This window comes from Falco peregrinus, chromosome 5, assembly GCF_023634155.1.
Source record: "Falco peregrinus isolate bFalPer1 chromosome 5, bFalPer1.pri, whole genome shotgun sequence".
Lineage (NCBI taxonomy): Eukaryota > Metazoa > Chordata > Aves > Falconiformes > Falconidae > Falco > Falco peregrinus.
This window is the reverse complement of record NC_073725.1, coordinates 93,906,723-93,930,333: the sequence shown is the minus strand read 5'-3', so window position 1 is coordinate 93,930,333 and position 23,611 is coordinate 93,906,723. Positions and strand designations below refer to the sequence as shown.

The 23,611-nt window shown below is 40.0% G+C and overlaps 1 protein-coding gene across 4 annotated transcripts in view; it reads left to right on the top strand.

Moving 5' to 3' along the window:
* The window catches only part of CNTN6 (contactin 6), a 149,133-nt gene extending 129,533 nt beyond the window's left edge, over positions 1–19,600 (top strand). For 2 of the 4 annotated variants that reach the window (XM_027790654.2, XM_013301365.3), the window contains exons 13-23: positions 1,173–1,348; positions 1,690–1,807; positions 2,687–2,845; positions 2,950–3,099; positions 6,765–6,835; positions 9,549–9,783; positions 10,339–10,454; positions 12,089–12,275; positions 15,776–15,888; positions 17,636–17,804; positions 18,501–19,599. In XM_027790654.2, the coding sequence (XP_027646455.1) occupies positions 1,173–1,348; positions 1,690–1,807; positions 2,687–2,845; positions 2,950–3,099; positions 6,765–6,835; positions 9,549–9,783; positions 10,339–10,454; positions 12,089–12,275; positions 15,776–15,888; positions 17,636–17,804; positions 18,501–18,604 (1,598 nt within the window). In that variant the 3' untranslated portion in view covers positions 18,605–19,599. Of the gene's footprint in view, positions 1–1,172; positions 1,349–1,689; positions 1,808–2,686; positions 2,846–2,949; positions 3,100–6,764; positions 6,836–9,548; positions 9,784–10,315; positions 10,455–12,088; positions 12,276–15,775; positions 15,889–17,635; positions 17,805–18,500 lie in introns of those variants that run through there. The other 2 variants (XM_055806725.1, XR_003555667.2) reach the window with 2 other exon arrangements.
* Positions 19,601–23,611: the final 4,011 nt, after the last annotated feature.

The following is a 23,611-nucleotide window of genomic DNA, read 5'->3' as shown; positions in this document are numbered from 1 at the left end:
TGAGATCCAGTTTTATTTTAAAAGGTTAGCAGAAAATGCAACGTTCTGCCTTGTTTCTACTTGACCACTGCCGTAACAGTCACTCATCCAATGCAGCTCAGGCACTGGGAAGAAGCCCTTCAAGCTTCAGCCCATATTGCCTGTCTGTACCTACATATTAAATCAGTTACTGCAGTGATGGGGACAGTCTGAATGGGAATGGGTTTGAAGGTCAGAGGTTGGATGCCCTGTCATGCACCAGCCCTTTGGAACCAAGGCCTTGGTAAAACCAAAATTCTGAATTTTCAAATATATTTCTAAGACATAGAGTTAAGCCAGAATGAACACTGAACTAATACAGCTTGTGCAAATTTTCTTCTCCTCTCACATTATTTTCAGAACGTATTAATACTGTTGAATTGGTTCTACTCTCATTTATACATGCACCTCTAAATTCTCACCATTTTGTAACACTGATGCACAAAAGCTTTATTCAAGGGAATTGCTTACAACAAAGCGGTTGTTATCTCTCATCTATCTGCCAGTCATATCAACAGGAGTGAAGCCATATAAACTTATTTTTTTCCCCTTCAGCGAGGAGCTCCTACTTTCCTTAATAAGAACTGAAAGTTTGTTTCTCAGTGTAAGAGGTTAAAAAAGATTACATAAATAGTTTTTCTCTCTGTGAAGGTATCTTCTTTGAAGCTGTAACGTGAGCAACGCTGTGCAGTAAACTACCACTACCATTTATATAGATTAGGGATCTCATTGTATAAAGTAAGTGGAGATGAACAGCAGTTTTGCTTTTGTTGCAGTTTCCTTTAAGGAGAGATTTTCAAGTCTGAAGAACCGTGGGCATATTTTTAAGTCTTAATAATGAAGTCTGCACTTTTTGAGCTGAAATCATATCTATTGACTATGGGCTTTACAAAGTAACATATGACTAATTCAGCATGTTGCCTCTGCGTCTGCTTGCTCTCAGAGGCACACAGCATGCTCATTGTGTTGATATTGCAAAAGTAATAAGTTATACATAGGTAAGAGTGTTCTGAAATCATTATTAGAGATAATTTCCTTTATTATGGGACATTTGGACCAATTTAAAATCATTGCACAAATGGTACAAAACTCATTCAAGATCTACTATTTTTATAAGCATTTTAATAAAAAGGAATTTATTTTTGTCTCCACAGAAAGAACTGTAATTACAATTCCACCTTCTAATATGGATGTAACAGTTGGAGAAAGCATAGTTCTTCCATGCCAGGTGTCTCATGACCCATCCATTGATGTGGTGTTCACATGGTCGTTCAATGGCAATAGGATTGATTTTAATAGTGGAATACATCATTTTGAAAGAATTGGAAGAGTAAGTTTCTTAAACTCCTTAGTGCTTAATGAAAACTATTTGCCACAGTCTTTAGATGACACAAATATTTATCATAATTCTACCATCGCTATTTATATGCATGGCAAATCACTGTTTCTTTACAAGGGTTGCAGCCATTTGTTTTTCTTTCTTAAATTTCATAAAGGCGCTTGAGTTATTTGTGAAGCCCTAATAAAAATGTCCACATGAAAGAAACTGATGATAGCTATGAATATTTTAATTTAAAAGCTGAATTTTTTATTAATATTGAGCAATTTATAAAAATGTCCAGTATGGAAAGCATGTTGTGAGTGATTAGTTTACTCTTTTTGTATCTCCAGGAATCTATTGGGGATTTGATGATAAGAAATATTCAGCTACATCATTCTGGGAAATATGTGTGCATGGTACAGACAACTTTAGACAGTCAGTCTGCAACAGCAGATATAATTGTAAGAGGTATGTCTGTTAAATGTAGACATGTATATCTTCTGGAGGAGTTAGGAGTTCTTAACATCAGCTGTTGTTTAAATGATTCCTAGGACAGCAGTTCAGCATTTCGCTAGGTAAATGCTGTATATCTTGTACCCTTGACTCCAAAATTCCATTGAGGTGGTGGCCAGCATGATGCTAACATGCAGCTAACCCAGGGAGATCCATGCGATTCTGCCATGGCCTCTTTGAAAGGTAAACTTTCCTGGCCACCCAGGTCAATATGGCAAGTCATAGGGAAGTCCTCTCCTTTCAGCACCCTGCTGTACTTGCCTCTTGCTGGGCATCTCTGGGTCACTCTGCAGGCTGGAAAAAAAAAACCACCAGACCGAGTTCCTTTCCACAAGTTGAGGTTAATATGAAAAACGAGTTTCTGTGGTCAGCTATTGCATCTTTTTTACTGTCAGCAGCAAGAGAAATGCTGTGATGGGAGCAGATCCTTTGAACCCTAGCAGAAATCAGCAGTCTGTATAGTGTACCATCTTGTATTCTTTCTAAACCTCAGTTTTGATTAAATTCAGTAGGAATTCTGAAAATGTCAGATGGTTCAACAAAAGACACATCGGGTAAATTTTTGTCAGCCAAAAAAAAAAAAAAATCATTCCTTTGTTTGTAGTTTTCATATAAGTAACATAAAAACATTCAATTTCCTGACTCAAAACCTCTCATTAATTAGAAAAATGTAACACAGACATGAAGCCATCGTTTAGAGATTGTGCTGCTTTTGTGAAACTGCAGCTTCACTAATAATTCCACTGACTTGAGAAAGTAAGAGTTGCTTGACCCATTCCAGCAGCGAATCTTCTCTTCCTAATACCTTCGTCTTAAAAATGCTAATCATATTAGGCCCCCCAGGTCCACCAGAAGATGTTAAAGTTGAACATATTTCTAGCACTACTGCTGTCTTATCCTGGAAGTCTGGAATAGATAATAATAGTCCAGTCCAGATCTACAGTGTTCAGACGAGGACTCCTTTCTCAGTTGGATGGCAGGCAGTTTCAACAGGTGAGCAATTTGAGAGTTGCTTTGTATTTTTTGCATGTACCATTAATTTGCATCTGCCATTAATTATTTCTAAAATACATTTCACATGTTTATTTTGCCTTCAGTTCCTGAAGTAGTTAATGGCAGGACTCACAAGGCAACCGTCATTGACTTAAGCCCTTGGGTTGAATATGAGTTTCGTGTGGTTGCCAGCAATAGTGTTGGAACTGGGGAGCCAAGCAGACCATCAGCTCTACTAAAAACTAAAGCAGCAGGTAAGCCCCTTAGTTTCTCTCAGGTTTTTTGCACACAGACACATTGCCAGCTCCTGGGTGTGAGAGTGGCACTGCAGCAGAACCACTCACTCCTACAGGGTTACGTTCACATCTGTCTAGCATTTTAGTCTGTGGCTGCTATGGCTTCATGACAGCACACCTACGCTAATGATGCAAGGGATGCTTGGACATGACTGAGGGACTGCACGCTTTGCTCTCTTGTTTGGAGATCACTTGAGCTAGCAACAAAAGCTGGAGCTGGCCCATGCTCCCTTCCTTTGATATGTCCCAAAATATATCTAGTCCACATGCCTGAACACAAACTTTCATTCAAGCGGTTGGGGAGTTGGATTTGTTTTCTTCCAATTACAACTGCGTTTAGACCCTGCTCAGGGACTTGCATAGAAAATTATAAAGCCAGCTCTCTGGCACAGCCTAGCACAAGCATGTAATGCCTTTGCTGCAGAGGGTGTTTGATATCTGAGCATCAGTAGGGACAGGATATTGGCTTTAACTGGAGGAAATAAATTACAGCATCCAAAGCCCAGTGAAACTAATAGCTTCCACTGACTCCAGGGCAGGATCCTTACTATCTGTCTGTCTAACCTTTACACATTTATCTTCTGGGGCTTGGAACCTCATAGGAAGAAGGCTCATTCTTGGATGACCGACACTGTCAGTCCTTTGACCTACTCAGTTTGGTGCGATTTATTTCAAGTCCAAACCTTTGGTTTGTTTTATGTTTCTCCCGGCCCCCTGCTTATCAACTCTCTCCCACCTATAAAATCAGTATTTATAGGATGGAAAGCAATAAAATGGAAGCAGCTTTTACAGTCCACTTTCTCTTTTCTGTTTATCTCATTTGCCAAGCTCTGAAGCCTGGCAAGCTGCATTTCAAGACAGAACTCAAAATACAGTATTGTACATTATACAGCAGAAAATACATAACGTCCTTAGAAACGTGGATCCACTGGTTTCTCAGGATACCTACAATATTGGTTCCAAGGCAGAATTACTTCAAAATGTATTAAATCAGTTGATTTAAATTTAACAAGTTCTTTTTCCTGTTGTTGAAACAAAAACTTACATTGAGTATTGATGCCAGAAAAAAACTGTTTGATCATTAGAACACCAATTTTGGTAGATTTTGTTGTCTTTCCAGGTGCTGTGAGACATTAAAAGAGTTCTAGCAGCAGTCAGGACTGCCTGGCCAGTGTGGCAGTAAAGCAGACTGCAGGCTGCTCCCAAGGAAAGGGAAGAGCCTGAGAGCCTCCAGCCTGCAAAGATGCACTGATCCTGCATGACCTTAGGTGTCTGGGGGATGCATGCCTGAGTGGTGCATGGCCCCTTCCTCCAGCAGGAGAACCGAAGGAAGCTTTCACATGCAAGGAGTAAGGAGCAATGTGAAAAGGGAAGGCTAAAGAAAAGCTGGAGACAGGGAGAGGCCAGACTTTCTAAATTTCCCAGCAGAGTATCACAGATACATGTTCTCCATTACACAATTGATCATGAAGTCAAAATTAGTCTGGGGAAGTTCTTTCTTGCTGTTGCCACCATGGGGCTTTGTGAAAAGTGTGATATTCAAACCCACGTATACAGTCAGTAAAAGCTTTCATTTTTAGAAGTGTTTTTTCATTATTTGAGGAATTCACAAGACTAGGGCTAGAAAGAGAAAGAAACAATAAAATTAATATTATTTATCATGGCAATAGCACAACAAACATTATTTCCTTACAGTGTAGCACTGTCTGAAGCTTAACAGAAGGAACAGAAAGATTTGTTTCAGGTTTTAGTTGCTTAACCCCTTCACTGCTGTAAATCATTCTGTCTGAAAATATTGCTGTGCAGTGGGAGAAGTAACAGCTTGTCTTAATTTTTTTTCATCAGAATAGGAAACTGAAAACAGTATGACAGTGTGAACAGCAAAAGCTGGCCACAAAAGGGTGAATTTGAACTTCGCTGTTATAATAGCTATATTGCCAGCTGTAATCTGAGCATTAGTACATTTGTGGATGCAAATGAGCCACTGTTCATGAAGTGGAGCTGAGAATTAATTGAGCCTCTGTTGGTGCACTCAGCTGTAAATTTTCATCTGTTTCTCAACTATGACCCAGTTGAGGCTCTGCTGAGCAGTAGTACAATGTTTTTTTCCCCATGCAAATGTATTAAGTACTGAACACTTTTAACACATGAACTAATTGAGCATCAGCTGGTTCATAAAACACTGAAACCCTAGGCTTGAAAGTCTGTTTTGTCATTTTTTCCTTTATTGCAATTCTTTTCAGTCTTCGATTATTTGCCACTGATGTGCACAAAGACATTGATTGTGAGTGACAAAATTGAGTATCTATGCTAAACTCTCTGAAAGGGCCCAGTCCGTTTGCACTTGCACTCACTTTTATGACTGCAAAACAAAATCATCGTGAAATGTCTACATTTCTGGAGAGGATGAAATCAGATAAAGATTTATGTGTGAGATGGAGTCTAGAAGTCATAGTGGATTGACATAAATTTCTGTGAACTTGAAGGACTATTGCCTTTATTGCCACTCCTGCAGCTGGGCCAACGCTGGGTGGAAGAATGGGGAAGGACAGGCACACATGGCAAAAGTTGCCAAAATCTCTGAAAAAGCTTCTGAGATGTAATTGGCTCACCTGTTTCTGATCCTGTCTTCAGCCCTGTCTTGACACATCCAGTTTTCAGACAGGGAGAGCTGAATGAATGGAACAACAAAAACAATCTTGAAATTTCCAAAAACAGTACCAAGGGTCTGGAGATGACAAACAGTACAAATGCCCTTTAATAGGGGGTTCCTGTATCAGTAGGTTTCAGGGCTGTCATCTTCTTAATACTCTTCCAGCAGCTGGAAAGGAAGGCGATCCCATCCTTGCAAGTAGATCTGTAGTGAACTCTACAGTAAGAACAAGGTTGGTCTGTCTAAATTCCATCCATTAGATCACAATCCAGTTCCTCAAAACTGTCAATATTTGAAGGTTAATGGGGTGGGCATGTTTATTGAAATGCAAGAAATGCTATTTCCTTTGCCTCTGCAACAAGAGTGTTTGAGTGATGAGAAGCCCCTTTAGCCTGGAACACTAGCCCGCAGCTTGACCTTGACCCTGTACCTATGGTGCCGTACCCCTGGGGCACTGCTGGGGAAATCAAACTGTAATCAATGCACTTTTGGACACTTGCAGACTTGGAAGAAGGAGAAAAGCAAATTACAAGTTTTGAATTTCCTAAGAAAAGCATACAGCCAATTAAAAAAATTAATATATTGCTCCAACAACATGTTTACCGAACAAATGCATAATTAGTAAATCAGTAGTGTTGCAGCTACAGTCTGAATGGAACATCATTTTGCCAATTAGTTGATGAGGCATAATAATGTCAGATACTTGATGCTACTAGCTTCTTTAATTAATTTTTTGAACCAGGGTACTCATGTATCAAATACATCTGTGGCTTCAGCCTTATAAACTTGAAAATGTGTAAATGTAATTTCAGTTCATTTAAAATGTACAGTTACATGATATAGTCCCTGTTCTGCGTGTTGAAAGGCAGAGTAGCTGCATACGTGCTAGGAAAAGCTCTGACCGGCCAGTTGACAAGACCCCGGCAGTAGCAGTGGGTAGTTGCAAGCACCAACGTCTTTTCTTCTCCAGTTCCTGTCGTGGCACCAACGAACATCAGTGGAGGAGGAGGAAGCCGTTCCGAGCTGGTCATCACGTGGGAGGTAATTGTTAGCTCAATTAACCTAAGCTGTCTAATGGGGGAGAGTCCATGGGTGAAATCACAGCCCTGCTGAAATCCAAAGGCTTTTGGTCACTGGCTTTGGCTGAGCCTGGATTTCATCCTGCGTCTGGAGACAAAAAAGCCTGTAAGAGATACAGCAAGTTTTCTATGTTATAGTGAACAATTTATAAAAATAAACAGTTTAAGAGGCATGTTATAAAGATGTTTAGAAGTCTGTATAACCCTCTTATCTCCATTGTACAGGAGGTGCTTAACACACTAATCTGCTTGGCCATTTTCTGCATTAACATTTTTCATACTTTTGTTTACATGTTTTTCATTCTGGAACACTGTGCTGACAAGACATATCCTATTATGCGTTAAAGGAGATGAGCCCTTTAATTCTTCAGCACTCCAGCGAGAGGAAAGAATATAAGTTTTCAGAAGAGCTAATACCATAGTACGCGTTGCAACGGGTGAGCACAGGGCGTTTCAGAGTAGAAAGTAAGCGTTGTGGGAAGAAGCCCTCCTCCAGCCACCCAGCAGCATCCCCACGGGCATCGTGATGAAGACACGCATCCTCTTGCAAAGCCCGTGCAGCGGTGGGGCAGGCACTCGGTCAGGACTCTAGCCTCTATGGGAGAGCTCCAAAGAACAGCTCCCAGCCTCTGTTTTTTTTATTGCCACTGAAACATAGATGCGAAGTTGATGTGATTCACCGAATTAAATCTCTCCCCTGGCTTTGTGGGTATCTAACTGAAGTAGGAGCTACTCCATGCCATCAGCAGCACGCAGCCTGGAGGGCAGGGGCCAGGTGGCCTTGCCATGTATCTGACTGTCAGGTGTGACTTCTCAGAGGCTGCACAAGATGCCCTCTGTTTAGTCCCTAACTTGAAACAGGGCCTCTATAAACATTGTGCTCCCTTTGTACATGATGGAAAATTTCTCTTAATGAAAGAAAAAAAAAAAAAAAAAAAGGCTTCTAGTTTAGCTTAAGCAAGAAAAGCAGTCTTCTCTCTTCCTTGACTTCATTCTTTTTCCAAAGAAATAACCAAGCTCATTTATACAGTCTGAAGGAAAGGAAAAAGAATGAAATTAAACTAAAAATTATGTTCTTCATCAGCTGAGCGAGCTACCTTTGTTCTGTATGCTAAAAAACTGCCATTTAACCAGCCTTTCGGGGGAGGAAGGGAAGTGATAGGAAAATAATTAGGTAAAAAAACCCCACCTCACTACATAAATAATACTGCCAATGCTTTCCCCTCTTCATGCTGCAAACTGAGTGAAACTTCACTTTTACTAAACTAAATTTTCTTCAATGTGCATCTTTTGCTCTTTTGTTTTGTTTCCTCCTCTACTGACCTACTCTTTGGGAGCAGAAGAACATGAAAATTGAAAGCAACCTGAGAGATCTCAATCAAATTATCCTGTTGGACTCCATAGCGTGTCCTGAAAAATAGGAAAAGTACTAATTATGCCAAGCTAACAACAGTGAACATTACTCTCCAGCTTTCTGTGATGTACTCACTAAACATCTTGATTACATCTGAGGTCACAGAAGCCTCAAAAACAAATTAAATGCTCTAGAAAGTAGCTTGGACCCTTATAAATCCCCGGTGCACCATCATCCCTCACACTTAACTCTCTCAGGACTAGCAAAGAGATAGAAGAGGGCATATAGGGGAATGTTTGCAAAACACATCAGGAAAGACACATTTGTTATATATGCCAGGCTAGGCTTATTATTAGAATTAGAAGGAATTCATGAAGAAAATAATAAGTGCCGTGAAGTCTTCTGATGTAATTCCTGTATTTTTTTCCCTCCCTTCTTCTCACACCAGTGCTCCCAGGAGTTCCTCTGCAGGAGAGGAGATTGGAGCCAGGAGTGATCCCAGGGACCGCAGTTCTGACCCTGTGTTCTCTCTCTTTTTGCACCATTTTCCATGTCTGCTTTTCTGCACACCTTAATTTTGACGCAGGCGTCTAAAATAAATGAAGTTTTTCTGAGAAACTCTTCTTTCCTCCATGTGCTACTTGTTTCATAAATGTTATCTTGCTTTGAGAAGCCAATGTAGAAGTATTTTTATCCCATGAAAACAAAAAAGTTCCTGCTGGAAACAGTGTTGATGTAATTGCCTGTTCAGTATGAGTCAGTAATACATGTCTTGACATGAGATTTTATTAATAGAAACATTTTGCCATGTTGACTTGCAATAACATTTCTGTTCTAAACAAACTTAAATAAGAATATGTTAATGCACTTGAGACTTTTACTTGTGCTTAAAATTATATGTAAGTATTGCACTTATATGCAGGCAGTTGTACAGCTGATGCACATGTCTGTGTTCCTGACTTTTTTTCCTTTTAAAAAGTCATTTATTTAAGATTAGCATTCCTATACCCCTTGGGGAAAAAACAAATCAGCTACAACTTGTAGTGAGTGAAATGCTCTTAATTTTTAAAACTTCATGCCTGAAAGAGAATAACTTCAATGGTGCTGATCAGATCTTTTGTTTCTAAATTGATTGCCTCAATAGATTTATTATTTTGATTTTTATTTCAATATTACATTGACTGATGGAGCAAACATTATTATCTTCTCTAAGGCACAGTCAACTAAATCAATACCACTAAAATATACTCAGAGAATGAAGATTCAATTAAAACAGTGTATACTTGCAAATGCTTATTGACTGACTGCCTTGTCACTACAGCCAGTTCCAGAAGAACTACAAAATGGGGAAGGTTTTGGCTACATCATTATGTTTCGTCCTCTTGGCTCGACAACCTGGACAAAAGCAGTGGTGGCTTCAGTGGAAGCAAGCAAATATGTTTACAGGAATGAAAGCATTACACCTCTCTCTCCTTTTGAAGTGAAAGTCGGTGTCTACAACAACGAAGGAGAAGGGACCCTGAGCTCCATATCCGTTGTCTACTCAGGAGAAGATGGTAATGCATGTTACTCTTACCAGTAATGGTTGTGTAGCATCAGTAGGTCCCAAATATGATCAGACAGGTCTCCATGGGGGTATTAAGGAGCCTGCTGACAGCTGGTCATTGAAGATTGACAGAAGGCACAAGACAGAAGATGGGAAATTGAAGTAAAAGAAAGCAAGGGGCAGGTTTTCAGAACTGCTTTAAGTAGACAGCATGTTTCAACTTATTTGTCCCCAAGCAGCTCTCAGTGAGAGGGCTGGGAAAATCAGGAGACATTCAAAAGTATAGTGCTCAGAGGGTCTAGCTCTTGGGACCACTCAGTGCAGTTGATCTCTGAAAATCTGTCCCAGATGATGGGCAGTGACCAATTTTGAAAACGTGTTTTGCTGATGCTCCACAATAAATGGGTAGTAAAGGCAGCGGTTCACACCACCAGGTTTCCTGAGCCTCTGCCTGCTGCTTCTCCCAGAATATCTTCCTCTTTTCTTGAATCTCCCTCAGTTCCTGACATAACACCCTTCTGCTAACACAAATGTTCCACCAGCTGCGTTTTCTCCCATCACCCAGAGCCGCGGAGAGCACCAGCAGGGGCTTCGGCACTGAGCGTTTCGGCGGCGGAGGTGGAGGTCTCCTGGCAGCCCATCACGTGGAACAGGCACACAGGCAGGGTGCTGGGCTACGAGGTGAGACGGCTGCTGCTGGTGTCTGACACCTTACACATGTCCTTTTCCTGGCCATGTTTATGTTCTGGTTTTCCCCCCCTTGCTTCCAAGTCAACAGGCAATGGAACTCTTCACCTGACTCTCCTTAGCAACATTTCACCTGAGATAATCACAAGCTTTTACAGACCGGGGCTGTAGCTCTGTCCCAGACTTCTTGTAATCTGAATTAAAACCTCAAGATTAATCATTTGCAATGGCTACTATAAAACAACTCCTGCTTGATTCCACAAAACAGAGCTGATCCTCCCTCCTCTTACACAGCTCTAATGCTGCCTGAGCACGATGGGGTACTTGCTAGTGCGGGGGCATGACCCATAGCATTGACTACACAAGAAACCAGGGTAAACGCACTTTTGTGCTATCTAAAATTTGTGTTGCGGTGTATTTGAAAGGCTTTTGGCTTCTTACCCCTCTTAGAATCATAGAATCATTTAGGTTGGAAAAGTGTTTCACATAATCGAGTCCAACCACTAACCCAGCGCTGCCAAGGCCACCGCTAACCCATGTCCCCAACTGTCACATCTACACATACTTTAAACGCCCCTGGGGATGGTGACCCCACCACCTTCCTGGGCAGCCTGTTCTAGTGCTTCGCCACTAGGTGAAGAAATTTTTCCTAATATCCAATCTGAACCTCCCCTGGTGCTGCTTGAGGCTCCTTGTAGTGAGCACCTGTTCAGCTACTAATAACTGACAGGTTTTTGCCCTGTGCACTGGAGTGCATTGCTGGTATCCCGGCACAATTCCAGGGCCAGATCCAGGGCCGGGCATTTCTGGGTCCAAGCAGGGGGAGCAGCGAGGATGATGGATGGTGCCAGACCCCGGGGGCACTCCGCCAGCTGTGCTGCTGCCAAGCTCCAGCACCTGATGGGAGCAGAAAACCAGTGTCAGCTACATCTGACATCTGCAGGACAGACTAGGGTTGCCTCCAGCAGAGTGGGGGCCGAACAGATTTTTGTAACAAAATTGGGTACTTCAAAGTAACCTCAGATATTCTTGCTAGGCATTTTACTAGTGAAACAACTGTCTGGTGGGGTTTTTTTAATGTAGATAAGATAAACCAAGACTAAAGCAAGTCAGAAATACTTCAAATCCTGTCCTGTCATTACAAATCTATAAATGAAGGTAATATGGAGTCACGTACGTACACAAACCTTCCTAAAGCAATTACTCACTGGAAAAAGCCCCCAGATCTAAATAGCTGTTACTGAATCAAAAGTAGAGGCAGGATACAAAATAATTAAAAAAACTCTTAGATGACTGAGGTAAATGGTTTTTTGTAACTTTTAAAGTTTTCTTCATATGAGTTCAAACCATAAAACCAAACAAACTTTTAAAATTTCTCACTTTATCAAAGGTTTCCTTTTGGACATCTATAAAGTTAAAGATTTAATTTACTTCCTTACTTAGTATTCAGTCGCTGAAATTTTATTTCTTCTCTATAAATATTCATGCTTTGTTTTATTTCCTGCTAGTTTTGAATACAAAAAGTCTTGTATTCCTTGAAATCTTCATTGTCGGCATGTCTGCTTCCCCGCCAAATCTGTAATTGATGGAAAACAATAAATTGCCTGTTCTCCGTTCTCACTTTTCAGGTTTTATATTGGACTGATGATCCCAAGGAAAGCACGGCTGGTAAAGTCAGAGTCAATGGGAATGTAACAGCCAAAAATATCACAGGACTAAAAGCTAACACAGTGTATTTTGCAACAGTTCGAGCTTATAACACTGCAGGGACAGGGCCCTCCAGCACCCCAGTAAATGTCACCACTAAAAAATCACGTGAGTATTCAATTTCGTACAACAAATGTTGCAAACTCCCAAGTGTGATAGTGACATTTCAGCTTACCGTGACCCATCTCAGCTAAATGTTGCAGTATCAAAGAAAACAGGATCCCAAATTTCTTTGTAAATTAGGCAACAAACTCTGTGACCAAGCAACTTCTCTATCTCCTCCCTGACAATATTTCTGTGGTCACCAGCAAGTTTACTCAGACCCCTCTGGTATTTAAGACATTAATACAATATTTAGCTTTGGGTCTGTCTTCATGGAAGCCAAAATTCCTATCAACTTAAATCGGGTTATTTCATTTACCCTGTTCTATTGATATGCTAAAGTAATTTTGCACACCTACAAAATTAGATAACACCAGTGTTCGTGTTCCTGCACTGTAGGAACCGTGAGGAAGGATTGCCTTTCTCATTGCAACAGCATGCCACTTACTTTCAGGAGTCTTCGAAGGAGACTTCAAAAGAGATGCAGAGTCAATAGAGGAAAAATGTTCTGCTGGTCAAACAATAGATTTTGATGTGGTGATATGGGTTTGGTTTTTTCCAGAAAACTGTTGAATGCTCTAAATACAGTGCTTTTATGAGACCTCTAAGCTGTGCACTAGAGAGGTTAATATATGGGATACATTCATATAAATACTATTTAGACATAATTTTTTTTTGAGTTTTCTGCCATTGTAGAAGTAAAATCATATGCTGTTCTATTTGTGAGAAGTAACTTCATGAAACCAGTGCTTTCATGGGGCCATCCTGCAAGGTAGCAAAGCAGCACTGAGCACCATCCTGCAGGGTTGAACACATTAAGTAAATGTTCACTAAAAGCAAAATAGTCACAGAGCAGGAAATCTTGGATCTACTATGTACCAGAGTGCCCAAAATTCATTACTGTTTAAGCATTCAATATTTTTAATACATTCCCTTGGACTGTGTTTTCCAGTAAACAGTTGATCAGCCCTTTTGCACAAGGGAAATTTTTTTCCTGTTTTTCACCAGTTTTCCTCTTGTCTGTGTGCTGCCTCATGCTATTCTCAAAGTACAAGACAGGAACCAACTTGTAAAATGAGTTAAAGATAAAACTTAGAATTTAATGTAAATAACATAAACCAAAATAAAGGCAAATAAGGTATTTCTTAAGGACTCAAACATGACCTTTCTCACAGGCAATTTCTTACTGGAACATAGACTCATCTCTGGAAATGATTCTCTGTATTTGTACCTGCATTTGTATGAAAGACAAGTTAAAGACGTGGCAGTCAAAGTGCCAAGACATATAAGGAATAAATTTGCTTTTGTTTTACATTGACTTCATCTTCTGTCAAATTCAGGATTGTACTAATGGTTCATTTAAAAATTAAAGTCAAAATAACCCCTTTAATATTTAAAAACATATATTAAATTTTTAAGCTCTAGTCTCTGAAAGATGGAAGCACTTTCAATATGGGTAGAGGTAATAGGTCAAGAGAATATAAACAATCTGCATCTGCAGCAGGAGTGTTAGCTTCAAGGTAATGTCTCTGTCTTCCCACTCATCGTCCAGGATTCCTACGATGTTCTCTGTGTGCCTTTATTGTAGAGAGTAAGCAAAACTAAAATGGTCCTTCTGCCAAGTAGGTGCAATTCTGATTGAAACATACTTGCCTAAGATCAATTTAAGGTCTAAGTTGATATCCTGGTTTAAGCTTAAAGTACTAAGGAAAGTGGAAATTATGTCCTTCCTCCATGAACATACTGGTCCATTAGGAGCTGTTGTGATGCTCAGCTCTTCTGCTTCTTTACTTATATGTCAGGCATTTCAGAAATTTCTTTGCTTTTTCTTTACAAACGTATACATCAGCAGAGACAGATCTTAGAAATGCTTTGCAAGGATAAAGCTCAACTCAGTACAGCAACAATGCCAAGTGTTACCTAAAACATGAAAGTAACATCATTAATTTAATGAACTTAAACATATACTTGGACCATACTGTTCTTGACAATGTTGGTTACAAGAAATTAGTTGAGGAAATGATCTGCTAATCTTAGATCTGAAGAACTGTTTGCAGTATTTTTGCTTGTGGACATTACTATGGATTTCGGGGAGTGCTGTGTTACCCCCTATTCTGGTCACTGGGTGTATAGCAAAAACAGACTTGTTTTGAAAATCATCCTCTGGTGGTTTTTCAGCCCACAGACTATGAATTAAGATGGGTTTAAGTGCAGTGCTAAAAAGCTTCGATGAAGACAGTATTCACCCATTTCTGAGTGCTTCCAAGGCTTTTCAGAGTACACAGTCAATGTAGTATTTGGCATCCTTTGCCTCTTGTGAGTTTTTTGTTACCAAATTCCTTATATAAAATATTTGCTGAAAGCAGCAAAGAGATTTCAAACAACATTTAAGTAAATTTGCAGGTTTATGTATGTGAATGTATATAAATGCCTTAAAAAAAAATACCGTTTTCCAGCACTGACAGTGTGGCTTATGGAAGGACATCTGCTTATATTCACCTGGGTGGTCCACTAGCACCTTCTTTCCCTACCAGTGGGATGGATTAGGCTTCTCCACAATCATGGAGCAGATAGATGTGAAACAACAGGCACCATCAATTTATTCTGTGCCCATGGGAAATGAAAGCAATTGTGGAGTATTACCAAATCAACAGTATCTTCCAAGTTACACACATTAATTATCAATATATAGGAAATCTAGGGAGAAAACAAGGACATCAAAGGTTAAGAATTTAAAAGTCAGGTTGGAATACTCACAATATGTTCCTCCAAATCTCTCCTCCTTTTTCTTAATTCTGTTCAAGTCCTTATTTCTTCTAACACCCCCAGTGCCGCCCTCCCCGGCAGGGCCTAGGAGGATGCACCATGGTCAGGAGATAATGTGGTGTTCCAAATCTGAGATACAGTTCAAAGGCACAGTTTCAACTTCACATGTTCACACAGGATTCGATTTCAGTCACTTGTAGGCAAATTTTCAAAGTCCTCTCACTTAGGCGTTAAAAAGCCTTTGAAAAGCTACTCTCAGCCTATTGTGCTGAGAATTTATAAAATCCTACAATGTTTCACGATGGATCACATGGAGACTTTAATGTGTAGTTCTTTGTAACCTGTCCTCATGGCTGATGAAAATCTTGTCTTTTGTATTTTGCTCCTAGTTTTAGCTTTTTCTGAAATCCATACAGCAAAACATTCTCTAGTACATTAAAATAGAGATAGGAACAACATAGTACTTAAACAAAATCTATGAAATACAACTTGAACTGTCAGATACTGTCAGGCTTTTCCTAATTTCAAAAATTAACTCTCACAGTAAGTGGTTTTGTACTGTGAATAGATCTTTAGCCTAACTGATATGAGAGCAACGATGGACTGAAAAAATGTTTTTTCTCTTAGATTTGAATCACCCATGCATTTGCTACTTCCCTGTCAGCAGCTCATTCAATTACACTATGCAAATTAATATTCAGTTGTGTCTTGTGATTACCATCAACTTTGTTTTTTTAAAGCACCGAGTCAACCCCCGGCAAACATCGCTTGGAAGCTGACAAATTCCAAAATCTGCTTGAACTGGGAACATGTTAAAACAATGGAGAATGAATCAGAGGTGCTAGGCTACAAAGTAAGTAATTTCTTTCTCTCATTAATAAGACATGTTGTTTATAATAGAGGTACAAACAGTGACATTGAAAGGTGACTGTTTGGTACCTGGAAAACAGTAACTTCTGTGGAGTTATTGGGGACGGTTGGCTGACATCTGTACAAATGGAAGAAGAGCTGTGTTCGTTCAGAGTAGGACCTCTGAACAGGGACAGAGATTTTCCATCCCCAGTGCTGGATCTGTCTTGTTCCCTTTTCCTTGTAATCTTACTCATCTGAGATTCTTGCACTCGCATCTTTTTGAGGAAGGAGTTTCATATATAAGTAGAGAACAGTCTCTTAAGCATTGAAGGTAGGCATAAACACATTTAAAAGTTGTAATTCTCTGGCGGTTCTTAAATGTACCTCTGAAAAGAGCTAGGAAGATATGTAAAGATCAATGTGAATGAAATCAAAAGCACTCCCATAAATTTATTTTTAAAGGAAATAAAAATTTATTTTAAAGTTTGTTTTTGATGGCTCTGACCCCAAAAGACTTATGGAAAGACTTTTTTAGTCCTGAAGAACTACAAAAATGGAGGTGGAGAGTGCTTACATGAGGAAAGGGTCTCGGTATCAAGGACCTCATGCTCCTAGCCATTTTAGTGTCTGCACAGAATTATTTATGTCTAGGGAGGAAAAGGGGACACACATACACACACACACCCCTTGTAATATTTCTTGAGATCATATTGTTTTACACCCTAGTGAGTGATTTACACCCTAGTGAGTGTGTTTGAGTAGCTCCACACACTGGGGAAAAATGCTAAAACTGGACTATTAAGCTTTCTTCCTTTGTGTCTAACCCGCCTGCTCCTAGGCTACACTTACTACATTTTGATGTGCAAAGAGTGCTTGAAGTACTTGCTGCAATATTTATTGAATGATTCCTGTTTAGCCTTCTGCTTTGCTCCTCAGTTGTCCTTCTTATCATAAATGTCAAAAGATTGTCAAGAGGAAGGAGTCAAACACTGATGTTGATGTGCTACTAAGGAAGAAAGGCTTCTTAGAGGAAAAAAAGCTGTTGGCAGTCTGTAGAATCCCTGTCTAGCCTCCCCAAGCTGCGCTGCACCTTGGCCCAGCGATTCATTAGCAAAAGACTTAAGTGCCAGCAGGTGCTGGATCTGTCATGTTTAGTTGTAGGAATGTACTTCCTCAGTGGAAACCCAGATGCTACTACCCAAATTTCTGTCCTTTCTTGACATCTCTAAAGACACACTGCTATGCAGTGTCCCAGGTTTTCATTAGCAGGCAGTAGTTTTGCTCAGAACCCAATGTGAATATTTCTATTTGAGTTTAAATGCTCACCACAATCAGGCAAAATTAAAAAAAAGCCCAAACTAAAACCTCAGTTCCTGCAGTGTCAGATGAATTCTGAATATAAAAGGTGTTACAGATTGAAGTCTCTTTTAAAGGTGTGTCTACCTTCCATATTCACAGAAGAGCATAAACATATTGGATAAGGTTTTCATAACCCTGCTTTCAAGATGAGCCTCAGCTTGTCACACAGAGGCTCTCCTGAAAGCTGGAGTGAATGCCCACTGGGGTCTCCATTACAAAATCTGCAGAATGTATTTCAGTGTTTTGAATTAAGTTTAATACGCTGCAGGATGCTGATAGTGCTCTCAGAAGTTTGGGACATGACAGAAGAAACTCTCAGCCAAAAAAAAATATTCCATTAAAACTAAAAAAATTAAATTCCTCTTGTTTTCTCATCCCTTTTTACTTAGATTTTGTATAGGCAAAACAGACATAGCAAAACACATATACTGGAGACAAACAACACTTCAGCTGAACTTCTGGTACCATTTGAAGAAGATTATCTCATAGAAATAAGAACAGTCAGTGACGGTGGGGATGGCAGCAGCAGTGAGGAAATTAGGATTCCAAAAATATCAAGTACGTGAGATGTTATTTTTTTCTCTGAATGTTACTGTGTAATAAGAAATCTGTGTGTCTCAAGAAGTACAATAGATTAACTGACTTTCCATTACAGTAGGTGGCCTCCCTCCCATTGCTTTGTAAGGCTGGGTACATGTAGATTAGTCTCTGGTAATCTCAGATTCATTAGCAGAGAAAGTATTTTGTGCAGCACTTGGATGTGACCTTATTTTTAGTGTAGGTCTCCCTCTGCCCTGGCCTGTAATGCCTGGGGAAGGACAGAGAAAGAAGCTTTCTCACTGGAGTCAAAGCTGCAGCTCTCGCATGTAACATGGCTCTTCATCTGCTGAGATGATGCTGCCGAGAGGGAGAACCTCAGCCCTGCACTGTGGCTGCGGTGGGGTCGCCCAGGGTCCAGCCTCTGCTCTCATAAGTGACTTACTGTTTCTGCAAAATGGAGCACAGTTTTGCAAGGAATGAGCCAAAACCCTCCTAAAAGCGGATATGCGCAGGGAGGGTGGGAAGCTGATTCGAAACCGTACTCCATGGAATGGCTGCTACATTTTTAAAATAAATAAACAGAAATAATATTTGTGGATAACGTTTAACTTTGAAAACAAAACATAGACTACTGTTATGCTAGAATGCATAGAAAAATTTTTTTTCTACACAAATTTACTTTTGTCAGAAAATTTTGTGCTTATATTTTTACAGGTTTAAGCTCTGGAGCAATAAAATTGTCCCCAAGGGTAAACCATATACTGACATCTGGGATCCTGCTATTGAGTTCTGTTCTTACATACTCTTTTCCTCGGTGATTAAAGGAGTGCTCAGCCATGGACTTTTAAAAATAAACCACGTGTAGATTTTATCTTCATCATGAACAACATTCCTGATAAAGAAAAACAGTGGGGATGGGGGAGATAGAAGTGATCTATTATTAATAAAACGTTAGGTATCAATATTACGTTAATTTTTAAAAATAGCCATTGAAATTAATGGATAAATATATATGCATTAATTAAAGGGAGTGATGAAAAACATAACTTGAGTTTGTAAGGAGAGTGGTCTCAAATTCTTTACAAGCCGTAGTTCTTACTGAAACTCCAGTGTAATGGTATGTCAAGCATGAAAGACCTGTGCCGAGCTGATACGACTGAGAGAAGAGATTTGCAATTGCTTGTGATGTGGATACCGTTTATCTCACGTTCTTCAATGTAACCTGTAAGAAAGCCCCACTTTCAATTAAATAAAAGCTATTTGTTTACTTTTTGCACTTGTTTGTATTGCAGGGGGTGTCGTACAATGCATTATATGAAGTATGCTGTACTGTTTTCTTCAGAAAATGGAAACTTAAATAAAAGGAATCATATGTAACAACCCAAAGCCCATTGAATTCAATAGAAGGACTTTCAATGGCATCAGCAAGCCTTGAACCAGAACTGAACAAGACAATACCTTTTATGAGGTACCTTACATATTCTCAAATACATTTTAAAGGACTTTTTCATGCAAAGACTATTCTCATCAACAAAACTAGCAGAGATGCTGAATACCTTTTTCGAGGAGATTGAAATATATCAGTCTTCAAGTGGGTTCCGTTGCTCTCTCACCTGATACGGTTATTCTGTGTTATAGCTTGGAAGTGTAGATTCATCTTTTGGCTGGGTAAGAGGGTAAATGAGAAGAACATTGATTTTCATCATCTTGAAATATAAATAAAAGCATCTAATTAAGCCCTTCAACCTATTGAGTTATTAGAATGACAATCACAGGAGTGAGCACAGCTTTCGAGTCAGCTCAAAATGTGAAGTCACGCTCATGTCAGCTTTAACAACATCCAATAAAAGGTAATTTTTTGTCTCATCTAATTACTGGGGCACATTTTCTTCCTTCCCACTTTACTCTGAAGTATATTTTCTTTTCACTGCTGTCAAATACATGTTATGTCATCTTTGTAACCATTTACAACTGCAAGTAAATCAAATGTTCCATAGTATTTTTTAAAAGGAAAAGGTTCAGATGGGGGTGATGGTGTCTAAGCACACAGATGAGCAAAAGGATAGAGGTTCATCTGTGCACGGTAATCCTGCAAACAGCATAATAAACATGTTTCTTATCCGTGGGTATGGGAGGCCGAATTGGCAGCAAGAGTCTAAAATGTGAAATCTTATAGGAAGCTACCAAAACTTTGGTAACTGAGATGACTCAAAGAGCCCAAGTGCTGGGCTCCCAGGGAGAACTCCACACACACTGACATTAAGTGAAATCATAAATGATAAAAAAAATTGCAAAAGCACGTGTTACCAAATGATGTCCAGTTTTGATCTAAGGACTCCAGAGGATGAAAAGGATATTGAGGCCTGAGGACAAGGCATTTCACTTGGATTCATGCTCACCATTAAACATTTCCCCCCTGTGTTGACACCGTCAAGGCCAAAAGAGCGTGTTTCATGTTCTCGTGGCTGTGCAGCTGTGGTCTCACCAAAGACAGGACTGTAGATACCTGGGGATTTTTCTTTACTGTGGATAAGCAAATGCCGCTTACACCTGGTGATGTTCAATAATCCCCATGCTGAATTCAACAAGCTCTTTGGCAGAGCTGACCACTGTCTGGTGGAGATTTGACAGATCCCAGCAGGTCTCCAGCCGGAGCTGCCCTCTGCCCTGGCAGCTCACTCCCAGACCTTCTTGTGTCCATTACGCAGTGGGTACCTTTGGGGGTTTTTCCCAAGTTAAACCGAATATAAAATTCTTGTATTTCATAACGTAAATGCAATCCTTCTGCTAAGTTTAAACAAAGCATTTATTTTCATTCAAGCAAAGAGAGATTTTCGGCAGAGCAGTTCTATACAACTGAATAGAAGGCCTGATAGATGCTTAATTACAGGGAGGCTCTAGAAATATAATGCCACTTTTAGAAGCCTGTCCTCTGGGATTTCTACAAAGATACTAATCGCAAGAGTTATTAGGAAGAGGTTTAACATAGCTTTCAAAAGAAGAGAACAGTTTAGGAAGAGGTGGATATGGTATTAAAAATCTTGATAATACCCTAATGAAGTAACATTTTTCTTTGCGGTGAAACTAAAAAATGAATAATTCCTTCAGGTTTGTTTTCATTTCTGTATGCGTTGCTGATGTTCTTTGCAAGGAACTTTTTGTCACTGCAGAACGTACTTTTCAAAATCAGGCTTCTTATGCCTCTGGTGTTTAACCTCATAATTTCTGCTTTAGCCCCGTCTTGTCACTCCCATGGGAACAGCCCTTTTGTAAAGTAAGGGACGACCTGGGAAGACCACTAGCGTGAGTAAAGCTATTCCCGTGCCAAATCCCCTTAGGGCTGGAGCACAAGTGGATTGCCAAGTGACTAGTCTGCCTTGGGAGCAGAAATTCCAAGCAGTCTTAAGGAGAATACCTTTAAATATAGAAATGATAGCACACACACACACACCCCCCCTGCTTCTGCAGGTTCATTTTCTTCTCCTCAGCTCCCCCAGTTCTTTTTTGGTGTTTCACTTGGACGAACTGATGTCTGAGCTGCTGAAAGCGATGGAAGTCCAGCTGTCCTTTTTACGTGAAAATGTTATTAAAGCACCCAATGCTGAAATAGAAAGAGTTCAGATGACTGACAGCTTTCATTAAAAGAAAAAAAAAAAAAAAGGGTCAAAAATAGTTTTGTCACTCAGTTGCAGGAAAAAATTTGAAAATAGGAAGAGTATAAATCCCCTAAAACCAGAAGTTGAAATTAAAACAATGGAAAAAGTAAAACAAAAAACCTCTGCAATACTCATGGTTTTTAGCAACTGGGAAGCTGAATCAAAAACCCACTTAAAGGTGCCCAGTGCAGGGAACCTTGAGCCCAATCTTACCAGATTTAGAAGCACCAGATCAAATCAAGCCCAGCCTAAGTCTTCAAATAGCTGGAAGAGTAATACCTATTTTATTTTGATAACCTAAGCAAAGTACCAAAAAATGAAAAAGAGTCACAGTCCGATTTTCATTTTAAATTTAACACATCTGCGAAATATTTCTCCATGAAAAAAGCAATTTTGAGTCTATCCAAATGTTTCGGTTCACTCTAAACACAATGTTTCTATGTGATTTAAGAGCATTTAAACTTTTTTTAATGCTTTCTCCCTTCTTTATAGAGCAATTTTTGAATACGAATGCCAAGAAACTAAATAAAATAGCCCATGTGTGCTATTGTACCAGCCCCTAAATCAACATTATCCTGAAGTGCAGAAACACCCTGTGTTTTCTGCAGGTCGTTGGAATGCAGCCCTGGTGACGACTTGACACAGAACTCTAAATCACACTTACGTATAAATGTGTTGTAAAAGCGGGAAAAGATTTTATTAATATCTGACTGTAGTGCAGTTGCAAAGAATTTCCCCCAATGATTTTCAGAGCCTGTGCAGAACAGAGAATTTGCTTAGAGAGTATTTGGGTTGCGCTGGGCTGCCTTGACCTGGTGTCTGAGGATCCTGCCTCCCTCCCTACACCCCTCCGCAGATTTTTGCCTTTTCAAGGAGCAGATGTCCAGCTGCTCTTTGCCTTTCCCTGGGAAAAACTAGGGTAGGACTTGTCCTCTTCTGAATAAACCAATGCCTTCAAACTGCTCTGGCACTGCTGTCTCCAAGGCACCGTTCCCCCCAGTTTCCCTCGGAGTGCCAGGGACCTGCTGCATCTCGGTGCTCCTGAATATTAGGGTTAAAATGCCTGTGCAGGAGCAGTCACGATGTGGCTTTTGGATGAACACGAGTATGATAAAACCATCACTACAAGGATCTTGAGCTGTTGAAAGCACAGGTGGTGTGGGAATGCACATCACGTCGCAGCCTGGGCATCCTTCAGCCCACGAGTGGTCCAGCCGACCTCAGCCATCAAGGTGAGATGCTGTGAACGTGCTGCCTTCTGCTGCTGGGTGTGAATCGATGAAGGGCTGCCACTTGCTGCAGGAATGGTATGGACTGGAAGTGTAACAGAACGGCAACTGATGCATTCAGAAAAATCTGTCTATCTAAAAGTCTAAATAAGGTTGCAAAGACTTTGTATATAATGCCCCGGTCATCTTCAGAGTGTATGTAAGGATTCGGCATTTCTGTTGCTGGCCATTATCTAATCCAAAAGTGAAGGAGGTGGCAGTGGTAAAAATCAGTGCTATTAAAATAGCTGGTATAAAATCTTTTTTTGGAGAAGCTTACCATGCAGAAAAGGTCAGCTGGATATTTTGACAGCATGGTATAATACAGGCCTTCAAATGGCTTCAATCATTCAGGCTTTCTTTAATACAAACTTCTTCTTTTTATCAGTTCCTAGCACTTAATACTTGAAAATATGTCTGATGTAGCAATTAAAATGTTGTATTAATAATACTGTTATGTATATTTTTTTTATTTAACCTATTCTATAGATGCCAATATATTTCAGTACTGAAAAATGGCTACAAATACTTCCCATCCTTAGAGGATGAATTGGAACAATTCTGAAACACAAAAGGACACCAAAACACCTCCTTACAATACGCAGCTTTTTTCACAACATACATTCAAGCCTCTAGAATTTTTGCACTGGACTAAATACACCTTTCTACAGCCGCTGTGGGAGATGGGCCAGGTTAATTAAGGCCCTGGCTTGGACACTGCTGTGCGTGGCTTTGCTTTCTGCTCTGCCAGAAGTAGCTGGTGTGACCCTAATGTGCTCAGCGTAGCTCTATTAATTATGATGCTAAAGCTTGAAACCTCCGTTCAGCCCGTACCCGCCACCTGTGCACATCCCTTCTGCATTCCTACTAACTCCATGTACAACTTCATGGCTATCATCAC